This window comes from Acartia tonsa, chromosome 14, assembly GCF_053477335.1.
Source record: "Acartia tonsa isolate MP-2025a chromosome 14, ASM5347733v1, whole genome shotgun sequence".
NCBI classification, from domain to species: domain Eukaryota; kingdom Metazoa; phylum Arthropoda; class Copepoda; order Calanoida; family Acartiidae; genus Acartia; species Acartia tonsa.
Window position 1 is genome coordinate 40,019,038 of NC_137273.1, and position 21,846 is coordinate 40,040,883.

Genomic DNA, 21,846 nt, shown 5'->3' on the forward strand with positions numbered 1-21,846 from the left:
TTTTGAATTTTGATTGGTTGGTTTGTTAGGTTGAGTGTCTGAACGTTTCAACCACTAATTGTAATATACAGAAGGGAACATTTTGTGTATCATTATAGGGAATGTAGATCAATTTATTGGACATTGTCTTATCCCGGGGATAATAACTTTTCTAGCCCACAAAAGCATAGGGCGCAGCCCATATTTTCTAGTTTTTACTAGATATTACCTCTATATACCAGGGAGGGAGGGGACATTGGACTGGAAATTACACTGGTACTCTACGTATAAACTTTTTATCTTATTCGTTGGCTCAATGATTTGGGTAAATAGTACTGAAATAGTACACTTAAATTCCTGACCCCCCCCCCCCCAACAAAAACAAAAAAAACAATAAACTTAAGATTTTTAAGCGTAAAATGGCAAAGAATTTAAAACAAGGGACATTGAACTTTTAATTACACTAGTATCTAAAGTTTTATAATCATATTCGTTTATCGAAGAACTTAAGGTATTTACAAAGAATTTTTATTAGTTGGTTTATTAACCATCGGTGTCCAAACGTTTCAACCAATAATTTGATTTTTAGAAGGGATAATTTTGTTTATTAGCTTTAGGGATGTTCATTCATTTATTGTCTATTATCTTATCCATTAAGATCCCCTATATGAAAAGAAATAAAAAATGTAAATTTTTCAGAATATAAAAATGAGTTTGAGAATAATGTGAAGTGATAACAAATATACAAAAATTCTACTCTTATCTTTATAATACAAAAAAATAAATAAATAGTTATAGTTAAAAGTTGTAAAGTTGTAAAGTGAAGGTTATATAATACAAGTGATATCTAGTGATTTATTAACATGTTATGAAATAACAGACAGTGATTGAACAGTCTTAAGCTGGAGGTTTACAGACGAAACGAATCCATTATTTTTATTTAGATCAATTTTTAAATTCAGTAGCGATTCCCCCTTGTAAATATTAAAGTTGTTTCCCCTAAAGCTCATTGTCGAGCGCAGAAAATCCACACTACATAATTTTAATTACATTAAAAATTGTTTATTTAAGTTAGGTTAGGTTATATTGGTTACTGGGTAGTCCTACAGGGTTAAGATACCGTAGGTATAGGCCCTGCAGGGTTTAGACATAGGGATAAAAAAAACTATTATCACCTACTTTATTTTAATTCATATAGAAAATAGGGAAGGAGGGGTTTAGTGTTCTATATGCATTTTAAGGGAATGCACCTTTTGAACACTTCTATTACCTTCCCCCTTCATGAAAAGAATAATTTTTAGCAATACAGGGCTCTTCAAACTTTACCATACTGAACTTAACTTTATAAAAAATATCGGTCTAACTGAATTATAATGGAAACTAAACATGTGATTGGTAGGCGTTATACAGCAGTATGGGTGAAATTGTAGCAAGTTTCCTGCATATGGGGGATGTTATTTCCCTGTATGCAGAGGGCAATGTAGCTGGCTTTCTATCTACTCTTGGGTAAGTTTCTATCTATCTTTCTAGCTATCTTATTTCTATCTATATGGGGGATATTATTTCCCTATATGCAGAGGGAGAATGTAGCTGGCTATCTTATTTAGCCCCACAGGGCTCTTCATAGTCAATCTTTATCATTTAGAACCTAACCAAATGAAAATATTGGTCTAAATGAATTATAATGGAAACTATACCTGTGATTGGTAGGCGTTATACAGCAGTATGGGTGAAATTGTAGCAAGTTTCCTGCATATGGGGGATATTATTTCCCTATATGCTGAGGGCAACGTAGCTGGCTTTCTATCCACTCTTGGGTAAGTTTCTATCTATCTTTCTAGCTATCTTATTACTATCTATATTTGGGTGATGTTATTTCCCTATATGCAGAGGGAAATGTAGCTGGCTTTCTATCTACTCTTGGGTAAGTTTCTATCTATCTTTCTAGCTATCTTATTTATATCTATATGAAACATGTTATTTATCTAAATGCAGAGTGGAATGTAGCTGGCTTTCTATCTATTCTTGGGAAGGTTGCTATCTATTTCTCTTGCTTTCCAGTTAGATATCTAATTTCTATCCATCTTGGGGATTTTATTTTCTATCTACCATTCTAGCTATCCAACTAGATATATAAGTTTTATCCATACATCCAATCTATTTAATCTATTCAATCCTTTTCGTGACATCGCCTCTCTAGTTTTTGATAGATTATTTTAGGTTAGGTAAATTTCGATGATTGCCCCGCAGAGTTAGGCAATTGGCCACGAAGGAATAGAACCCCCCGCAGGGATAGAACTACCCGCTAGGCTAGAAATAGGAAAACTACTGTGACAAAATGCCCCTTAAGAGGCGATGTCACGAAACCGACAATACCCAATCTTTTGTTAATAATGTAAGATTTTGAAGTCTTAATCTTAATAATGTATGAAGTTCTATTATAACAATTATTAGGTATCATTCAACTTTTAAGTTGTAACAAAATATTTTATCAAATCTTACTGAAGTTTCCATTAAACAACAAAAAAATATGAGATCTTAACGTTTTTTTGATGCCATTTTAATATTTGATAAACAGTGGAACTGTTAGGATTCTTCTGTTTTTGGAATCTTCATTTGTGTCTTGGGAATGTCTGTTTGATATTAAAAAAGAGGTTTTAAGTTAGGAGCATAAAGAAGGTTTATTTATCGCATCAAATTCTAGACAGCTTTCCGCGGATATCAAAATGGAAAATTATTACATTAAAACCAGTTTTGTTAGCTTTAAGGGGCCGAAGGACCGATGTAACAAAACTGGTATTAATTTTATGATTTTTATTTTAATATTCGTGTAAAACTCTCTTTAATACGATGTTTTACGTAATTTTTCAGTATGGTTAAGTTGTTATATAGCAGATATTAATCGGTTTCGAAGCCATACTGGAAAATTCTTTGCTTTGTGTGAACGCTAAATGAAAATGAAATAAAAAATCGTGATCAAAGACAAAGTGTAACATTACAAAGTTGCCCCGACAGACGCACGGACATAGACAATGATTTTATTAGATGGGGTTGATTTTGTTAATAATAATTGGCAGTTTACATTTATATAGTTTAACCAGAAGTTGATTTTTAAACTTCTACCAACTTTTTAAAAAAATCATTAGTCCATTTCCAATACAAGAATTTTATTTCATGATAAACAAGGATTATTTAATCCGTAAGCAGCACAGCACTAAAATCTTGAAAACATGAATGAAAAGCAGATGTTCATTGTACATATCAGGGAATCTTCATTTAAAAATGAAGCTGTCTATCTTGAAAATTACAAATCTCCAATAGCGTTACGGATGGACGTACAGAAGGACAGATAAAGATAATTATAAGAATTATAGAGTAGCTTCTGTACTAAAAAAGGACAAATGGCTTAAATTTTGTTATTCTTTTCATACAGTTTTTGTTAATTATCAATATTATAAAAAAAGATTATGAAAAAAGTGGAATTCATAATAATTGAGACAAAGTTGATTTTATTAACAAACAAGAAATATAACATTAGATACAATATAGAGTCGTTTTTGCCATGTTACTTCATTAGTGTTCCATATTTTTATGTTTTTCTTTCTTGAGAAAGGTAGGGCGAGCATATTTGACTTATAAATTTTCAGAGAGAGTGAGAGGGAACAATAGGCTGTTTATTACATGAGTCCCCCAAAGTTTGATAATAAAGTTTTCTTATTCGTTGGTTGAACAACTTTGGGGACTTGAGTGAATTTTGATTAGTTGAATCATAAATTTGAGTGTTCAAACGTTTTAACGTTTCTACAGAAGGGATAATTTTGTGTATTATCATTGGGGATGTACATTAATTTATCAGCCATTGTCTTATCCCTTTAGATCTCTGAAAAATTATAGTGGTACCCAAAGTTCTGTTTTACCTTGGCTCAAAAACTTTGGGTAATTTATTAAATTTTGTTCAATATAGTGGTTTTTGTCCATACAGAAGGGATTATTTTGTTAATCATCATTGAGAGATGTAACAATTTATCTTCCATTGTCCTATCCCTTAAGATCTCTGATTGTAGAAGATGTTTTTATAAAGTACCCAAAGTCAAGAGCTGAAAAACTTTGAGTTCCAAGGTAATTTACTTTCCAATGTCCTCTCTCTCCCTGCGAAGAACCTCACTAAATATATATATAGAAATAAACAAGTTTCCCATGACTAATAAAAAAACTTCCTGAAAAGAATATTAGACCCTACCATATCAAAGATTATTCTACTATTAATATTTCTAATGTCCTGATATTGCATGCTAAGCAGCATATTGTACATTTTTTAGTAGCGAAGCTACTCTATTATTCACCTTGTCTGTGTGTCAGTTAATCAGTCATTAAAGCTATGGCGGTAAATGTTCAAATGCTTCTAGTCTTTACATTGTTTTGTCTGTCTGTCAGATATCCTTACAATAAAGTAACAGGATGTTTGTTTGTCTTTTTGTTTGTCTGTTTGTCTGTCTGTGTATCTGTACCGAAGGGTCTTGCTTACCAGGTTCTCCTTAACAGGGAAGCTTCTCATAGGTCCCGGGAAGGTTTATAAATATTTTGGGGGAGGGTACCACCACCCTCCCAAGAGAAATCGCCCATAGAAAAAAAATACCCTCCTAGTGGCCTCTAGGGGCGTAGCCTCTTGTAAGATATATTATGCTGTTTCTACATATTCTCTCTCTTACTTTTCTTTGTTATACCAACTGAACTTCTACTCTACAACTCACTTTGTACGTTTGTTCATTCCATGATTTTTTTGTGATTCGCTACTAATGGATGTTATCAGATCCTTGTTTCAAACCTTTTTTGTCCGACATTGAAAAAGTTGTCATGTGGGAGGGATAACAGAAATATGGATCTTTTATATTCTATATTTTATGTTTTTCCTAGACTTTTTTTGTGCCATTTTTTAGTATGATTTTAACCTAATTAGTAATACCATTATAATTTAAAGACTTGAATTGATAGAAAAGGTTTATAAGATTACGATTAACGATGCTTTTTTACATGATTGATAATAAAAACCTTAGTTTTTATTTAAATATTGTATCTATAGGGATTACAAGGGTAGAAAAATAGCCTAGAACCATTTCAAGAAATAAATCTAAAATTAAAAAAAGCCTAAAACCATCCCAAAACCTGTCTATAGGCTGCCTAAAATGGAGAACTCAATCAGTATGGCTTCGAAACCAATTTGATATCCGCTGAATTAGAACTGGTTCTAAGTAATAATAAAAAGTCATGTATAGCATCGTATTACAGACAAACTTCCACGATTATTTAAGTAAAAACATGATATCTATAACAGTTTTGATTGGGTTTAATCTTATAATTTAATATCCGCAGAAAGCTGCAAATAATACGATCTGATAAATAACTATTACTTACTACTCTATAATTTAGGTTGGTAGATGACAGAGTTGTAGTATGTCCAGACTATACTTACTACTCTATAATTTTAGGTTGGTAGATGATAGAGTGGTAGTATGTCCAGACGCGGGAAATCTAACCAATGTTCCCAAGAAGTTCAGAGACTGCCTGTTCAGGTATTTAATTTTTTTATGGTTTCCCTTAAAATGCCCAGTCGAGCACTGAATACCCCCATAATTTTGAATTTTGTTAAAATAAGGGGGGTGTTTGTTTTTTCACTTTGAGTCAGCTAAAAGTCATATTCAAAGATTTATTGACAATTTCTATAACTTGTAACTTGTAACAAAATGTAAATCAATTAGCTTTTTAATTCCGTAAATATAAATGTTTTATGTTTAAATCTTTTTAAAATTCTCTATCATTACTGTACAATATTTTACTGTTTCAATCAAAATCCAATTTATATTTTCCAATTTTTAGAATCTGTCCAACTAACCGTTACGCGGCCCAGAAGCAGTTTCTGGAGGCTAACAGAAAAGGGTCGGACAAAACGGATGCTACGCTCCTGCAAAGGCTTTATGTAAGTTTTTAGATACTAGCGGCTATATCAGGGACGTCCAAGAATTGTTTTTGAAGTAGGTACAATGAACGTTTCAGGGGGATAATCTAATAGATTTTTTTTTGTTTTGAGGCGCGTAAATGAAAGGGTGGGGGGGGTAGATATACCACACTTTTCTGGGATCTTGCTGAGTCAAGTATCAACTGTTGGGAATATCAAAGGATGACTCCATGCAAAATTTGAGCCGGATCCGGCCAAAACCGGCCGTGAATTTTGTGAAAAACCGGTTTTTTCCGGTTTTTAGGGGGTATCTGTAAATCGATTCAGCTGGAGCAAAACCGGTTAGAGGTACAAAAATTTTTACTTCACATGAAGTTTAGCCAATGCAATTGCCTACAAAATTGTACTTCATCATCAACTTGATTGGACAACTCTTTCCCCTCCTAAATGTCCATTAAAACCTCGGAAACGGCAAAAATCGCCAAAAATCACGCCTTCGGCGTCAAATAACGGCTAAACGGTCAGCCGGAGGCGAATGAAACATAAATAAAGAAATGTCTGCCTCAAAAAGTTGCACAACATCAAAGAGATGCTTGAAGTCTCTAAAACGACTCCTTCCCCTCCTTTAAGGGGAAAAACTGAAAAAACGTGATTTTCAAAAGTATGCCCACTTCGTGGGTGTGGGGGGCACTGAACCTGTCACCCCAGGGTCACCCAATATAAAGTCTAGGCGGCCCACAATGCTGAATTTTCACCAAGAGAAAGTCTTGTGTCATTATCTTTTATGAGAAAAAAGTTATTAATTAATTAAAATTTCAAATTGTGATTTTTTGATGGATTTCTTTGATGAAATGACAGGCTGGTCAATTTTTAGGCCATTTTTTGCTGTTTTTGGCCCACCACGCCCAAACGGTTTGAGATAATCTCACGGGACCTTTTGCCCGACCTAAGCCTGGTTATTTATAAGGTCTAAGAAAAAAAAATCCTGGATTGGATGAAGCACGACGTCGCTGCGTGCCGTCAAAAATCGCTGGTCGGCTCATTTTGCCCCCTCAAACCCCTTACCTCGTGCCATTTTTCTGTGTAAAGATTATAATTATAATCTTTTGCGTAAGTCTGTTTTTTTTCCTAGACCTCACAAATAACCAGACTTAGGTTGGGCAAAAGGTCCCGTGAGATTATCTCAAACTGTTTGGGCGTGACGGCCCAAAAACCGCAAAAAATGGCCTAAAAATTGACCGGCCTGTCATTTCATCAAAGAAATCCATCAAAAAATCACAATTTGAAATTTTAATTAATTAATAACTTTTTTCTCATAAGAGATAATGACACAAGACTTTCACTTGGTGAAAATTCAGCATTGTGGGCCGCCTAGACTTTATATTTGGTGACCCTGGGGTGACGGGTTCAGTGCCCCCCACACCTACGAAGTGGGCATACTTTTGAAAATCACGTTTTTTCAGTTTTTCCCCTTAAAGGAGGGGAAGGAGTCGTTTTAGAGACTTCAAGCATCTCTTTGATGTTGTGCAACTTTTTGAGGCAGACATTTCTTTATTTATGTTTCATTCGCCTCCGGCTGACCGTTTAGCCATTATTTGACGCCGAAGGCGTGATTTTTGGCGATTTTTGCCGTTTCCGAGGTTTTAATGGACATTTAGGAGGGGAAAGAGTTGTCCAATCAAGTTGATGATGAAGTACATTTTTGTAGGCAATTGCATTGGCTAAATTTCATGTGAAGTAAAATTTTTTGTACCTCTAACCGGTTTTGCTCCAGCTGAATCGATTTACAGATACCCCCTAAAAACCGGAAAAAAACGGTTTTTCATAAAATTCACGGCCGGTTTTGGCCGGATCCGGCTCAAATTTTGCATGGAGTCATCCTTTGATATTCCCAACAGTTGATACTTGACTCAGCAAGATCCCAGAAAAGTGTGGTATATCTAGGGGGGGGGTTAATGTTAGGGTAAAGGTTAAAAAATGACTTTAAGAGTAATTTTTAATAATTTAGGGTTTATTGTCCTATCCCTGATATGTCTATACAATGGCCGACAAAAATTGACCAGAATGGCACATTTATATATATTAAAAGCAAACTCTAATATTTTATCTTTTACTTATATAAAAGTAACAGGATGTTCTTCTGTCTATTTGTCTCGCTAACCGCTAGATTGATTTGGTTCTACATGCATTTTTTTAGCTCCAGGGAAGGGTTTATAAATATTTATAGGGAGGATATCACCCCCCTCTCAAATCAAATGTCACTATTAAAAGAGCGTACGACAAATATATATCCTAATCATAAAGTAGTTGCGCTTAAAAAAATAACATTATGTCTATCTTTTTAATCTACATTAAAGAAACCACACTAAAGAACTATAAAATAGCACGCACTTTACCACAAAGTACTTTAGTGAACATTGAAACCCCCCCCTCTTGCTTATTTTTAAGTAATTAATTGGGTAGTGTTTTTTTGTTTATTACTTTGGTTTAGAATATGATAGGTTAGGTTGTAATTGTATTATCACAGGGTTAAGACCCCCATGTAAATGATAGGAAAATGAAAAAAGCACAAATATACGGGGGGGGGGGGGGTATAAGTGCTCAACCGGCACTTTCTGTGAAAGCACCGGATAGCACATTAATCCCAGAATTAATCATTTTCAATAGACCTTTATTTATCTTTTTTAAAATCCAGTATGGCTCCAAAAATCGGATTCATTTCTGCAGGATTGAAACCGGTTCTGGGCTGTACTAAAAAGTCGGATCTACTGCAGTTCACGGTAAAATATTGCTGGTAAGCAATATTTCCAGAAATCTATGAATTTTAAAGGCTGCTAGCTGACAAACGCACAGTGGTCTATTTTGGCCTTTTGGTGGACATTTCACCTACCTCTACTCAAAGTCAATTTTCTCAGCTTGTATTTGATAGAATCGTTCAACATAAAAAGCCTGCGCCTTATTATTACCCAATGCAACTCGTATATTCATCTAGAGAAGAAAAACAAAAGCCAAGTGGTCTAGAAAATACTTTGAAACTTAGCTAAAATTTCATATTTTCATAATATTTTCTTAATTGGTAAAGAGCCTAAATTCGATGTTTTAAAGCAATAATACATTGAAAAACCTTGAAGCATTAATAAATATTACTGTAGAAATGATTATATAAAGGTAAATGCCCAATCACCAACCTTGTGCAACATACATTTGATGCAACTAATTCAAGTTTCTTCTCCCTTTTTTACGAAGTTATTTTCGCTTAGATAAGTAACTAGAGTTGGCTCGATATAACTATCTTGCTATTGGCTAGTTTTCTATAAGTACATATCTATTTATCTATTTCTCAATAATTAATTTTCCTCCCCCGCCATTACTATCTAAAAGAAAGAGTTAAATATTCAATACTTTATCCTTATACTAAAGTAACAGGATGTTTGTCTGTCTGTGTGTCTGTCTGTCTGTGTGTCTGTCTGTCTGTGTGTCTGTGTGTCTGTCTGTCTGTGTGTCTGTCTGTGTGTACCAAAGGATCTCGCTAACTGCTGAACCGATTGGGTTCTCCTTAACAGGGTAGATTCTCATATGTCCCGGGAAGGTTTATAACTATTTTGGGGGAGGGTACCACCACCCTCTCTATAGAAATTAAATTTTTTTAAAATTTACCAATTTTAGAAAGAGAGTTCAACGAAAAATAAACGTCAAACGTAATTTTTTTCTTTTAAAATCTAAAATAAGAAATTGAATTATCAAATTCGACTCTCTCCTCCTCAAGTGCCCCTAGAGGCCTCTAGGGGCGTAGCCGCTAGTTATAAATATTTGATTTTAAAAAGATTTTTTAAATTATATTTTTTTTCTTCACATTACCATCACCAAAGGGTTAATATGATTAAAATTTTAGTTTTAATATTTGAACACGAAGGAAGTGTCGCCACAATCGAATTCTTTTAAAACAGAGTTTTCTTAAATTTACTATATTATGAACGCATATTTTTTGTTTATTAAATGAAGATTAAATACTTCAATGTAATTCAAATAGCAACATGAAGTAAAAAACTTAATTCATTCCATAAACAAATAGAATAAAGGTCTTATTGCTTTGGTCAATGAGAGTTTATTATGGATTATTGGAGCACTATGAGTATTAAACACTCTACTATTGGAAGACTCGAGCTCATTTATAGACGTTTATTTCCTATATAGATCTGTCATGGATCTTGATGCAATAAAGCAGGCCGTTTTGTAAATGTTAAAAATTGGAAGATTTCATTAAATAAAAGTAATCGCAAATATACTTAGTAAATAATACTTAATCTATATAGTAATATTTTTAGCTGTTTAACAGCTTAATCTAGAAATTAAAGAAATTATTAATATATCCAGTAAAATTAATTAGAAATGGGTATTAATGAAAGAAGTTAAATTAACCGAAATTCTTATTGTTAAAAAATATCATTAAATAGTCTTATAAAATGGCTAACAGCTCAGCAGAAGCCGTTTCCCAGCTGCCATATGGATGGGCCCCCACTATTTTTGGAAGTATTTTTGATCTCAGCACCCATAAAAACCTACCCCTAGCTAGACACGACACAAGCCCTATCTACACATCATACTCCCAGCCGTTTCCGCTAGTTCTAGCCGTTGAGCAGCTGGTACAAGAAATTCTAAAATGGCTATTGGTAACATTTAACATCAATTATAGCAAAATTATGTTTCAAGAAGTTGTTTCCTATATAATAAATGATGGATTTGCCCTGAAGAAGGCCAAAAAAAACTGCTTAACGACTGAGCCGCCAGCCGTTAGCCATTACTTTTCCAACTTTTTGTTTGATTTAGGGAAAAAAAGACCTACCAAGGAATATTCATGCGAAGTTTCATAACAAAATTCGGATTCTAAGTGCCATTTGCGCATTGATTACGAAAGGATGCATTAAACACCCCCCCCTCCCCCCTTAAAAAGATTAAAACATTCATTTTAAATCTCTTAAAGTCTCTTAATTTATCGTAGGCACTTTATGGGCAGTTTAAATGCATCAGATTATTAAATTAACAATGAAAAGAAAAAAAATTGCAACAATTTTTTCTTCTTGTATTGTAATTTTAGAATTTCGCCCCTTAAATTAAAGTTAAAATTTGCAAGAAACCGGGCCCTGCAACAACCTAAACTAAACATCAAACTATGGCATTATACCTGTATATTAAGAATAATATATGGTTTGGTATGTTGCGGGGCCCGGTTTTTGGTGAAAAACTTAAAAAACTGAAAATTATTGCCAAAATTTTTTGCAAAAATATTTAAGAAATGACACGAAAATTTTTCAAAAACAACATAAAAATGAATGAAAAAGTAAAAAAAAATTTTTTAAACCCCAGTTTCCTAATAGATCATGTAGTATTATAAATATAAATAGGTGAAGAAACTTCATTGTATAAATGTAACACTGAAAAAAAATATTTTTTCCAGAGATGGTGAAAATTCAAAAGGTAAAATTCATGACGTGAAAATAATCCTTAACCTTCATGTTTCAAAGTTCATAATTCATCAACCAATAGTTTAAAAGACAAAAACTCTTCTGTTTTATATGAGATAGGGTATATATTTTCAAAATAATTTATTAATTTAGAGAAACTCCAAAGTTGATTTTTGGCGAAATGTCCGGCCTTAGACCGCTGTGAAACGGCTGAACCTACAGATCATACCCGCACACCATTTTAAGCGGCATAAGAAGGCCTACAAATAAACTGGAATAGCCAAGATCCAATTATGCACAGGGAAAGCTTCACTGAAGAAAATACGCGTAAAATAGGTCTCTTATGCGCATTTCTCTGCACTGCGAGATTATTATGCATTATTGATTTATGGCTATTCCAAATTATTTATAGGCCTTCTTATGCCGCTTAAAACAGCGTGCGGGTATGATCTGTACGTTCAGACGTTTGGCAGCTAGTAGCCTTTAAAATTCAAAGATTTTTGGAAATATTGCTTACCAGCAATATTTTACCGTGAACTGCAGTAGATCCAAAAAGTCTAATGTAACTAAAATTAAGATTTAAACCATACACTTTTTGTCCTAGGCCTTCGATTTCGGGACCAACAAAACTTTTATAAACCTTTTTAATAGCCGAGGAAAACTGTCTGTTTTTTTGCATTTAGTACACAATCTGGTTGTTTTAGTAGCACAGTATTACTAGCGGGGAGGGATGAAAAATTGGACTGTAAATTACACTGGTACCCGAAACTTTGTAACCACGTTATCTTATTTGTTTGTTAAATAACATTACTTGGTTCCAGACAGGTAGTGTCCAAATCAATATTCAACCATATATCTAAAATCTGTAAGAAAGGTAATTTAGTTAATCATAATTGGTGATTTATGTCAGTTTATCGTCCATTGTCTTATCCCTTAAGATCCTTAAGCTTCTCCTACTAAATACTTTTTTTCGTGGAAAACCCTATTAAGCTTCTGACTTCAAACCCTTGCTTCTCATTTTTTACATTTTTTAGTCAGAGATCAAGAGATAATTATTTTGTGCTTTTATTTTATTAACATAGTAATCATAATTTGGCCAAAAATATCAAAGCGAGTCTTTAATGCTGCTATGTCAGATGCGTTATAATAATAGTAAGGGCTATAGTCATAGTTTGTACTTTAAGACAAAATTTGTACAATCAAAGGGTTGGTTTTCTGTGGGACGTTTGGCCACTAAATCTTACCAAATTAAGACCTTATTGAAAAGAATATCTGTACTTTAGGATCTCATTAACCGCTGAACCATTATGGTTCTCCTTTACAGTGAAGGTTCTTATAAGTCCAGGAAAAGTACCTTTCACAGCATAAGAAAAATCACCCCCTCCCCCCACTTTATCTATCTTTTTAAATCACTAAAAAACACAAAATATAAAATGAGCAATTCCTTAATTTCTGAATGTTTAAAACCAATTCGTCCTCTCTCATTCCTTACCTTTAAATTTTGCACACGAAATGAGTATTCAAAACTACTAAAAAAATAAACCAATGATGATAAACAAAATTACCCTTTCTGTAGCGTAAAATTAGTGGTGAAAACGTTTGAGCACAAACATTCCCAAAGTTGTTAAGCTAACGATTCAAAAACGTTATACAAAACTTTGGGGACTAGTGTAATAAGCAGCCCAATGTCCCCTCTCTCTCTCTCTAAATTACGGACTTATACAAATTTAAAAGTATTTTATCTACAAAAATATTTCATAGATTTTGCTGTTTATTTTCGCGGATTTTTTTTGTTGTAGTTTTATTTCGACACCAGCATACTATAATGATATATTGTTAACTTCAACTACTTGCATTAAATATATAAATAACAATAATTTTAACCCAAACAAGGATGATAACATCCTTAAAAGCGAAGCTTTGGATCGGCAGGACAAACGAATATTAACACTTGTATAGTGTCAGAACTAAATTAGAAAAATATAAATGTACAAGTCTCAATATTGCTTATAACGTTGTACCTTGTTGTAAAAGGAATCAACATTCCAAATATCGGATGAATAGGATAATTGTATCATACAAAAATTTATTGTCAAAAAATGAAAGAACCAGCATATTTAAAATGGACGTATGGACTTTCTGTTAACGATTATAGAGTTGCTACGCTTCCTAAATCGTACCTAATTGTTATAGGAATCATCATGCAAAGTTTGAGTTTTAACATGTTCTAACAAAAAGAGCTATCCTGTCCTTTACGGACATACTGACGGACTTGTAGATTATAGAAAAGCTTCGCTTAAAAAAAGTTTAGTGTAGTTTGTCCAAAATGTAAACTTTTTAAAAGTGCATTTTTTACGCTAAATAATTTCAATTAAGTTGCATCTAAAATTGGCGGCCTTTCAAAATATAACCCGCAATTATTTTGAGCTTTAAATTTTCTTGTAAATTTTTTCAATGGTTGAGGGATGTACAAAAAACTGATATCCGGGGATCTAAAGGGATAAGACAATGGCCGATAAATTGATGTACATTCGCAAAAATTATACACTAAATTACCCTGTCTGTAAATTAAAATTAATGATTGAAACTTTTCAACATTCAACTTAATGAATCAAGTAATCATAATTTACTAAAGTCTCCAAAGTTGTTAAGCCAACCAATAAGAAAACATTATCATAAAACTTTGGGGACTAGTGTAATAAACAGCCCATTGTCCCCTCTCTAACTAATATCTCCTTTTTACTGCAAAAAATCCTATTCTTGAAAGGTTGAAGGTTTCTTTCCCCCTTATACTTAAGAAAGTTCACTTTTAAAGGTTCCAGAGATCTTAAGACATAGACAGACAATATCCTGTTAACTTTTATATGGATCTTTTTTTAATATTCTTAAAATTTTAGTAAACTTTCATATCACTACTTTTTATAGATGTTCTCATCTTTGTTTATAAATAGTCGATAGTCGATGATTGTCTACAAAAAAAAATATAATTTAACAATTTACATTGACAAAAACATAAAATAACACAAAAAAATCTTTGAGTTGTGAAGCGTTTGAATTTCATTAACAGAGAGGAAATTAGATTTCAAACTATATTTTCTTTATATGATTCAAGAAAGAAATCCTTTTGTAAAAGTAACAGGATGTCTCTGTGTCTGTTTGTGTGTTTGTGTAGCGAAAGATCTTGCTAACTGCTAGACCGATATAGTTTTCCTTTACAGTAAGCTCTTTATAGGCCCGGGAAAGGTTTATAACTACTTTAGGGGTGGGTACCTCCAACCTCTCAATATTATCGGATAAGTATTAATTTTTCTATTCGTGGAAAACTGTCTATAATAGGGTGTGATAAATAGTTATTTTATAAACCTATACGCGGATACTTTAAATACAGGAATCTTAATGGATTAGACAATGGACGATAAATTGATATACATCCTTCATGGTTATAAACAAAATTACCCCTTAAACTTTTTGGTTTTAAAATCTGGACACATATTTTAGCATAGAACCAACCCATCGATTTCAAACTTTGCAGGATGATTCCCATAACAGTTAAATACTATTTAGAAAGCATAGCAACTCTATAATAGTTACCAGAAAGTCCATACGTCCATTTTAAACGTTTTTGACATTATTTTTTATGTGATATGATTAACCTAGTCATCTGTACAAGCGAAGCTTCTCTAGAATCAAGTCCTAAAAATGTAAGTATGTCCTTAAACAGTATCCTGTATTTATGCAGTTTTGCAACAAATATACTTATATTATTATCTTTATTAAGTTCTAAAACTATACAAGTGTTAATGTCCGTTTGTCCTACCGTTTCATAGCTTCGCTTTTATTGTTGTTTTCATCCTTGTTTTTATTTAGAATGCGGCAGAACAGGAGAAGAAACAAAACGAGATCGAGAACAAGAAATGCCTTGGCTCAGTTATCCAGGTATTAAAACTTTTTATAAACAGGGATCTTAAGAGATAAGACATAGGACGATAAATTGATGTACGTTCCCAGTGTTAGGAAACAAAACTACCCCTTCGGTAGATAAGTTTTGTAACAACCAATCAAAATACTCATAATATAAAACCTTAGGTTTAATTTTTATTTACAGTATGAAACGTCTCTCGGGATGGTTTTATGCTATTTTTCTGCTTTTTAATACCCCTTCCCTAAATATTAGGAGTACAGCCGCTCGTAAATCTTAAACCTAAATGAATTCATTCACGTATGAAAGTTTAATTACTTTATAATTGTGTTGTGTTGAGTTAAATGGCAGGGATCTTAAGGGATAAGACAATGGACGATAAATTGCAATATTCTGTATATTAATAATATTGGCTGAGACACCAACCAATCAAAATTCAATAAAAGTACCCAAAGTTTTTGACCAAACGAAGAAGAAAATATGGATATAAAACTTTGGGTACAAGTTTAATTTACAGTCCAATGTCCCCTCCCTCACTCCCTGATTAAATGGTAATTATTCCTAATCCAATTTAAATCAGTTCCTTATTTATTACCTCTCCTCTCATCTGCTAGTAAAATACTGCTAAAACAAAGGATAATTTCAAAGAAAATTATAATATAATAACTAGCAGCTTCGACCTAAGAGGCCTCTAGAAGCTAGTAGTGTGGAAATACCCTTCCCCAAAATAATTATAAACCTTTCCAGACCCCATAATAAGCTACTCTGTAAAGGAGAACCATATCGGTTCAGCGGTTAGCGAGATACTTCGCTACAGACAAAAAAAATCTACTACTTTATATAATACTAATAAATATAATAGGATATAGGCAATTATAGAATAAAATTAATGGTAGAAAGGTTAGCCCACTACTATTAGGACCTACCAATCAAAAATTACTAAAAGTCCTCAAAGATTTTGAGGCCAACAAATGTGAAAACTTTATACTTTGGGAACCAGTATAATATACAGTCTGATGTCCCCTCATCCCTTAATATAGAGTTGCTGTCTACTTATTATATGTATTAATTAGTGAAGCAAAAAATACTATTTGCTTGGCTAGGATTCGAACCAATGACCTTCTTTTTACCTTACAAAGTTATGAAATTTAGATTGTAAGAAAAAAAACTGAATTTTAAACTGACATAAAATTCTCAAATTTAACTTAATTGTACAAACACTTTTTTGTCACATTAATTTGTGAGGATAATTTATATAGATTCTTCTAATTTTATAATCTTAATTTAGATCTCAACTATATCTCCTTTTTAATTTTGATTGGTTGTTTCATCAAGTTGAGTGTCCAACCACTAATTGTAACCTACTGAAGGGGTAATTTTGTGTATCATTATTAAGGATGTACATTAATTTGTCGGCCATTGTCTTACCCCTTTAGATCCCTAGCTAAAGTAAATGTTGCATGTTAATTTTTTGATGGCAATATATCACTTCTAACATATTGTCTACACTTTTATCTTACTCCTGAAATTAGCAGGAAGTTTTTGCGCCCTTCTGTAGCTTATGATCTCGGCAACCGCTTTTATCTTACTCCTGTAATTAGCTATGGTATCTAATGAGCATGATGTTTGTGTATCTGTCTGTAGCTTATGATCTTAGTAACCACTTTTATCTCACTCCTGTAATTAGCTATGGTATCTAATTAGCAAAATGTTTGTGCGTCTGTCTGTAGCTTATAATCTCGGCAACCGCTTTTATCTCACTCCTGTAATTAGCTATGGTATCTAATCAGCATGATGTTCGTGTGTCTGTCTGTAGCTTATAATCTCGGCAACCGCTTTTATTTCACTTTCCTGTAATTAGCTATGGTATCTAGTTAGCAGTATGTTTGTGTGTCTGTCTGAAGCTTATGATCTCGTAAACCGCTTTACTGCAAATCTTTATATTGGTTCAGATAAGGGATGGGTGCCTCCACTTTCTGAAGATAATTAGAAGGAAATGCCACCCCCCCCCCTTCCCTAAGTATAATTTTACTTTATTTACTTTGTTTTTTAAATCTAAAATTAAAAGTCGTCAAAAGCTACCCAATTTTTTTCTAAAATAATGGGGTGGGGGTTCATTGCTAAGCAGGCACTTTGTGTGAAAGCACTAATATTTTGTAATACAGGGAGGGAGGGGACATTGGACTGAAAATTTTTCTGAATAGGTACAACACATTGAGTACATTTATTGAATTTTGATTGGTTGGTTACAAATAGGTAGTGTCCTAACTTTTAAACTAATAATTATAATCTATAGAATGTGTACTTTAGTTTATCATCAATGGGGATATATATTGATTAATCATCCATTGTCTTATCCCTTTAGATCCCTGATGTACTCTGAAAAGCATAAAACCATTCTGTGCTATATCTCATTAACACTTTTTGCCCAGCCTAAAAATCTGAGTGGAGGGGATAAAAAGTGCTCCAATTAACAGGGAGGGAGGGGACATTGGACTGTTTATTACACTAGTCCCCAAGGTTTTATAATAACGTTTCCTTATTCATTGGCTTTTCAAATTTGGGGAATTATTTAATTTTAATTGGTTGAGTGTCCAAACGTATCAACCATTTATTGATGGAATATTCTACAGAAGTATTTTTGTCCATAATCAATGGGGTTGTACACCAATTTATAGGCCATTGTCTTATCCCTTTAAATCCCTGCAAATTAATGAGTGATTTGGACTTTGCTACTTGTTCTTTTAAAAGGCGAGGTTTTTCTCCAATAGGGCTTTTCTTTTGCTTACATCATTAACTTTCAAAAAAAATTTTTAAAATTAAATAGTAAGGTATTATGTAGTGTTTTATTCTTTGGTTTTTAATTGAAAAAAAAATTCAAATATTTTCATTAATGTAAATGTATACTGCTTTCTTTTATATAAAGCTTAACATTGAAACTGAACTAAACTGTGACTGTTAAAAAAAGTTATTTTCATATTTTTGCATGGATATTAAGGGATAACACAATGGATGATAAGTATCCAATGATAATAGATAAAAATACCCCTTCTATAGTTGAGAATTAATGGGTTAAAAGTTCGAACACCGCAATTTTAAATCGACCAATCAAGATTTATTAAAAGTACCCAAAGTTTAAAGATCTTGTTTATAAAACTTTGGGTACCACTATAATTTCAGTCCAAATTCTTCTCCTTCCTCCCTGGCTTTTTGCAAGAAGTTAATTTGTCATCTTACTTATGCATTTGGACACCTCATTCTAACAGGTATATAGGAATGGGAAAATGAATTATAAATCAGAGATCTAAAGGGATAAGACAATTGGCGTTGAATTAATGTACATTCCCAATGAAGAAACACAATATTACCCCTTCTATATTTAAAAATTAGTTGTTGAAACGTTTCAACAATCAACTTAATAAACCAACCAATCAAAATTCAGTAAAAGTCCCCGAAGTTGTTAGACTTTGGGGACTAGTGTAATAAACAGCTCATTGTCATCTTACTTATGCATTTGGACACCTCATTCAAGCAGTGATATAGGGATGGGGAAATGGATTATACATTAATCTTCTACACATAGGAATAAAACTATGTCTTGTTGGAGGAAAGATAGGATTGTAGATTAATTGAATAGTCATTACATTGCAAAATCCCAGGAAATATTTATACTCTATTGCAAATTTTTTATATTTAATGTATTTTTATAGCTTCAAGGATTTTTGTTTTAAACATTATGATGAAAATGAAGATTTATTTATGTGAGAACCATTTAATTCACGTTAATTTTAGTAAATAACTTATTCTCCTGGCCCTGTGCACTATTCTGTTCATTCATTTGATTATGTTTATACATTATGTAGAATATTCATTAGCACCAGTCTAAAAATATAGTACTTATAACCACTTACACTGAAATAAATGAAGTGAGGGGAAGTGATGTCTAGAAATGAAATGAAAATTCTACTGTCCCCAGGGGGAAAATTGCCATTTATTTTAGAGGTGTTTTACAATATAACCTAATCTGACATGATCTAAAGTAAAACACAAAAAATCGAAGAACTACCACACCCCCTAATTTTCATTTTTTACAAAATATACAATAAGTTTCTGTGTTCAACTAGGCACTTTAGAGGAAATTACCTTGTCATTTAAATAAAACCTCTTTTTCTGGGTAAATTAATGGATGAGCAAATTTAATAAACAATTCTTCTTTGTTTGCCTATTAATTCAAAAAAATGTAAAGTTTAATTTAAAGGCAAAAATCTCAATGTAATCATGAAGAAAAAAGTAATTAATTATCCTTTTTTGCAGTTTTATTTGAACACTTTTTAGTTGAGAGGGTAGAAAGTTTAATTTCCATAAGTCAACTAAGATAATTCCAATTATACTCAGGAAGAGGAAAATGGATAAGTCAATGAAAGATTATTTAACTCATCAATTTAAAAAGGTGCAACCCTGTTAAGAATTTTGCTCCATTTTTTATGCCTTTTTGAAAATAAAGACTTGTAGTTTTCACTTCGTCCAGCAATTAAAATTCTTTACATAAAATACTTAATATGGGATTGGACCTCCAAAACAGACATTTTGGGGTGTTACAAGGATGTCTTCTTGGACTAGTGATATTTTTAAAAACTTCTGATTTTAAAAATACCCCTTTTTTTGGACCAACATGACACTAATTAGGGACGTCCAAGGGTTAAGGGGTGTGAACCCGCCACCCCAAAATTGTTACAAATGTTTTACCCCTCCCCCCCCCCAAAAAAAAAATACTACATTAACATTTCTTGAATCATCAATGACAAAAAAAAGATTTTTTAATATCTGTCATTTTCTTGATAATACTTCAAATATATGGAGGTGTTGATACATAGCAAGTAATAATTTTATTTCAAATTTCTGAATGTGTAATTAGATATTTGGTTTAAGCATAGCACTTTCATATAATTAAGCTATTTGGAAATTTAGTTGCTAAGCCAACGAATAAGAAAATTATGAGTTATTACTTTAGGAACTAGTGTAATAAACAGCCCAATGTCCCTTCCTGACAAATTGTACACTGTTTTGTATAAATACAAGGATAGTACCAAAATTATGCATTGTTTTGTATCCACACTAGTATGAAAGTGTGCAGAGCACTTATGCACAAATTGGCTTATAATCATGCACACACATCAAAAACACGGACAAATCAACAGAAAACATATAGTAGAAAAGGGTTTAATTAATATTATAGTAAATAATGAATAACAATCCATTAAAAGCGACAGAAGTAAAAAAAAATGAAAATTATTGGACAAGATTTAATGGAAATGCAGAAAAATGAACTTCTTACCTTGAAACTTAACAATCCTTTGACTTTAGAAATTGAATCTCATTTCCCATAATTTTTAGTGGATGTATTCACCTTCTTTATATTTTTAAAATAAGATTATCTATATAAATTGTTATAAAACAAGTTATTTTAAGATTTGCTTACTATTTTTCTTAAAGAATGCAAGATTCTTTTATTTTAGTAAAGCTACCTATGCTTTTCTAAATCAACCATCAAACTGTAACTTAGTTTTAATTGTTATCTAAGCTTTTAAGATAATTTAAAGTAAAATATTTCATACCTAAGCATTCATGTATGTAAACTTAAAATAATAGGATAACCGTTTGTACATTTAGTAAAATGTCTAAATACATTTGGATTTTCTACTTTAAACATTTAAAATTATATTTAACTAATAGGATGGGAACTTCTTTCTTTATTGCGAGCTTATTTATTAAAGAAGCGAAGCTATTCTATGGTTAGGGTATGTAAACCTGTCAATCCTTAATGTAGAACTGTTTAAAACAAATTCCTTTTTTTCAATCCTTACCCTCCCAATCCCCCCGTTCTTTTTTCTTGTCTTTTATTTCCCTTTCTATCTCTATTAGTCACATGGAACCCCCCTCCCCAGTGCCCCGTTACCCATATTTAACAAAGAGACAGTTTCTATCTACGCTACTTATGGATATAGTCATCATTGGATCAATGGAGATATCATTTTAATTTGTCATTTTGTTTTCAATAGACTTTTTAATCATATATTGTTATAGTCATTTTCATGTAAAAAACTATATGATTAATTTTACAGTTTGTTTTGCCCTGGGAGGGAGGGGACATTGGACTGTAAATTACACTTGTACCCAAAGTTTTACAATTAATTATTAATTTTTGGTTGGTTTCAACCCATAAGTATAATCAAGAAATTTTGATTGTTTTGCATCAATTTTTCGTTCATTGTCTTACCCCTGAAGATCCTTGGTTTTTCCCCTAGACAAACTTTGTTTAATAATAACCATGGTTTTAAGGAATATAGTTCCAAATAAATAAAATATTTTACACTTAAAAAGATGGATACATAATGTAAAATTAGGAAACAGCAGGTATAGGCCCTGCAGGGTTAGGGACCCCACAAAAGGTCAGGCTTACAGGGGAAAAACTCCAGACCCCCATTATTTTAAATTATTCAAAAAAGGGTTGAAAGGTAAGTTTATTAGTGTTC

General features: G+C 32.4%; 1 protein-coding gene across 4 annotated transcripts in view; it reads left to right on the plus strand.

The window, feature by feature from the left end:
• The first annotated feature begins 676 nt into the window (after positions 1-676).
• Positions 677-21,846, plus strand: part of Itpr (Inositol 1,4,5,-trisphosphate receptor) — a 149,679-nt gene continuing 128,509 nt past the window's right edge. For 2 of the 4 annotated variants that reach the window (XM_080148186.1, XM_080148189.1), the window contains exons 1-5: positions 677-887; positions 1,379-1,485; positions 5,466-5,549; positions 5,854-5,953; positions 15,262-15,330. In XM_080148186.1, coding sequence (XP_080004312.1) covers positions 1,394-1,485; positions 5,466-5,549; positions 5,854-5,953; positions 15,262-15,330 — 345 coding nt within the window. In that variant the 5' untranslated portion in view covers positions 677-887; positions 1,379-1,393. Of the gene's footprint in view, positions 888-1,378; positions 1,486-1,689; positions 1,797-1,847; positions 1,904-5,465; positions 5,550-5,853; positions 5,954-15,261; positions 15,331-21,846 lie in introns of those variants that run through there. The other 2 variants (XM_080148187.1, XM_080148188.1) reach the window with 2 other exon arrangements.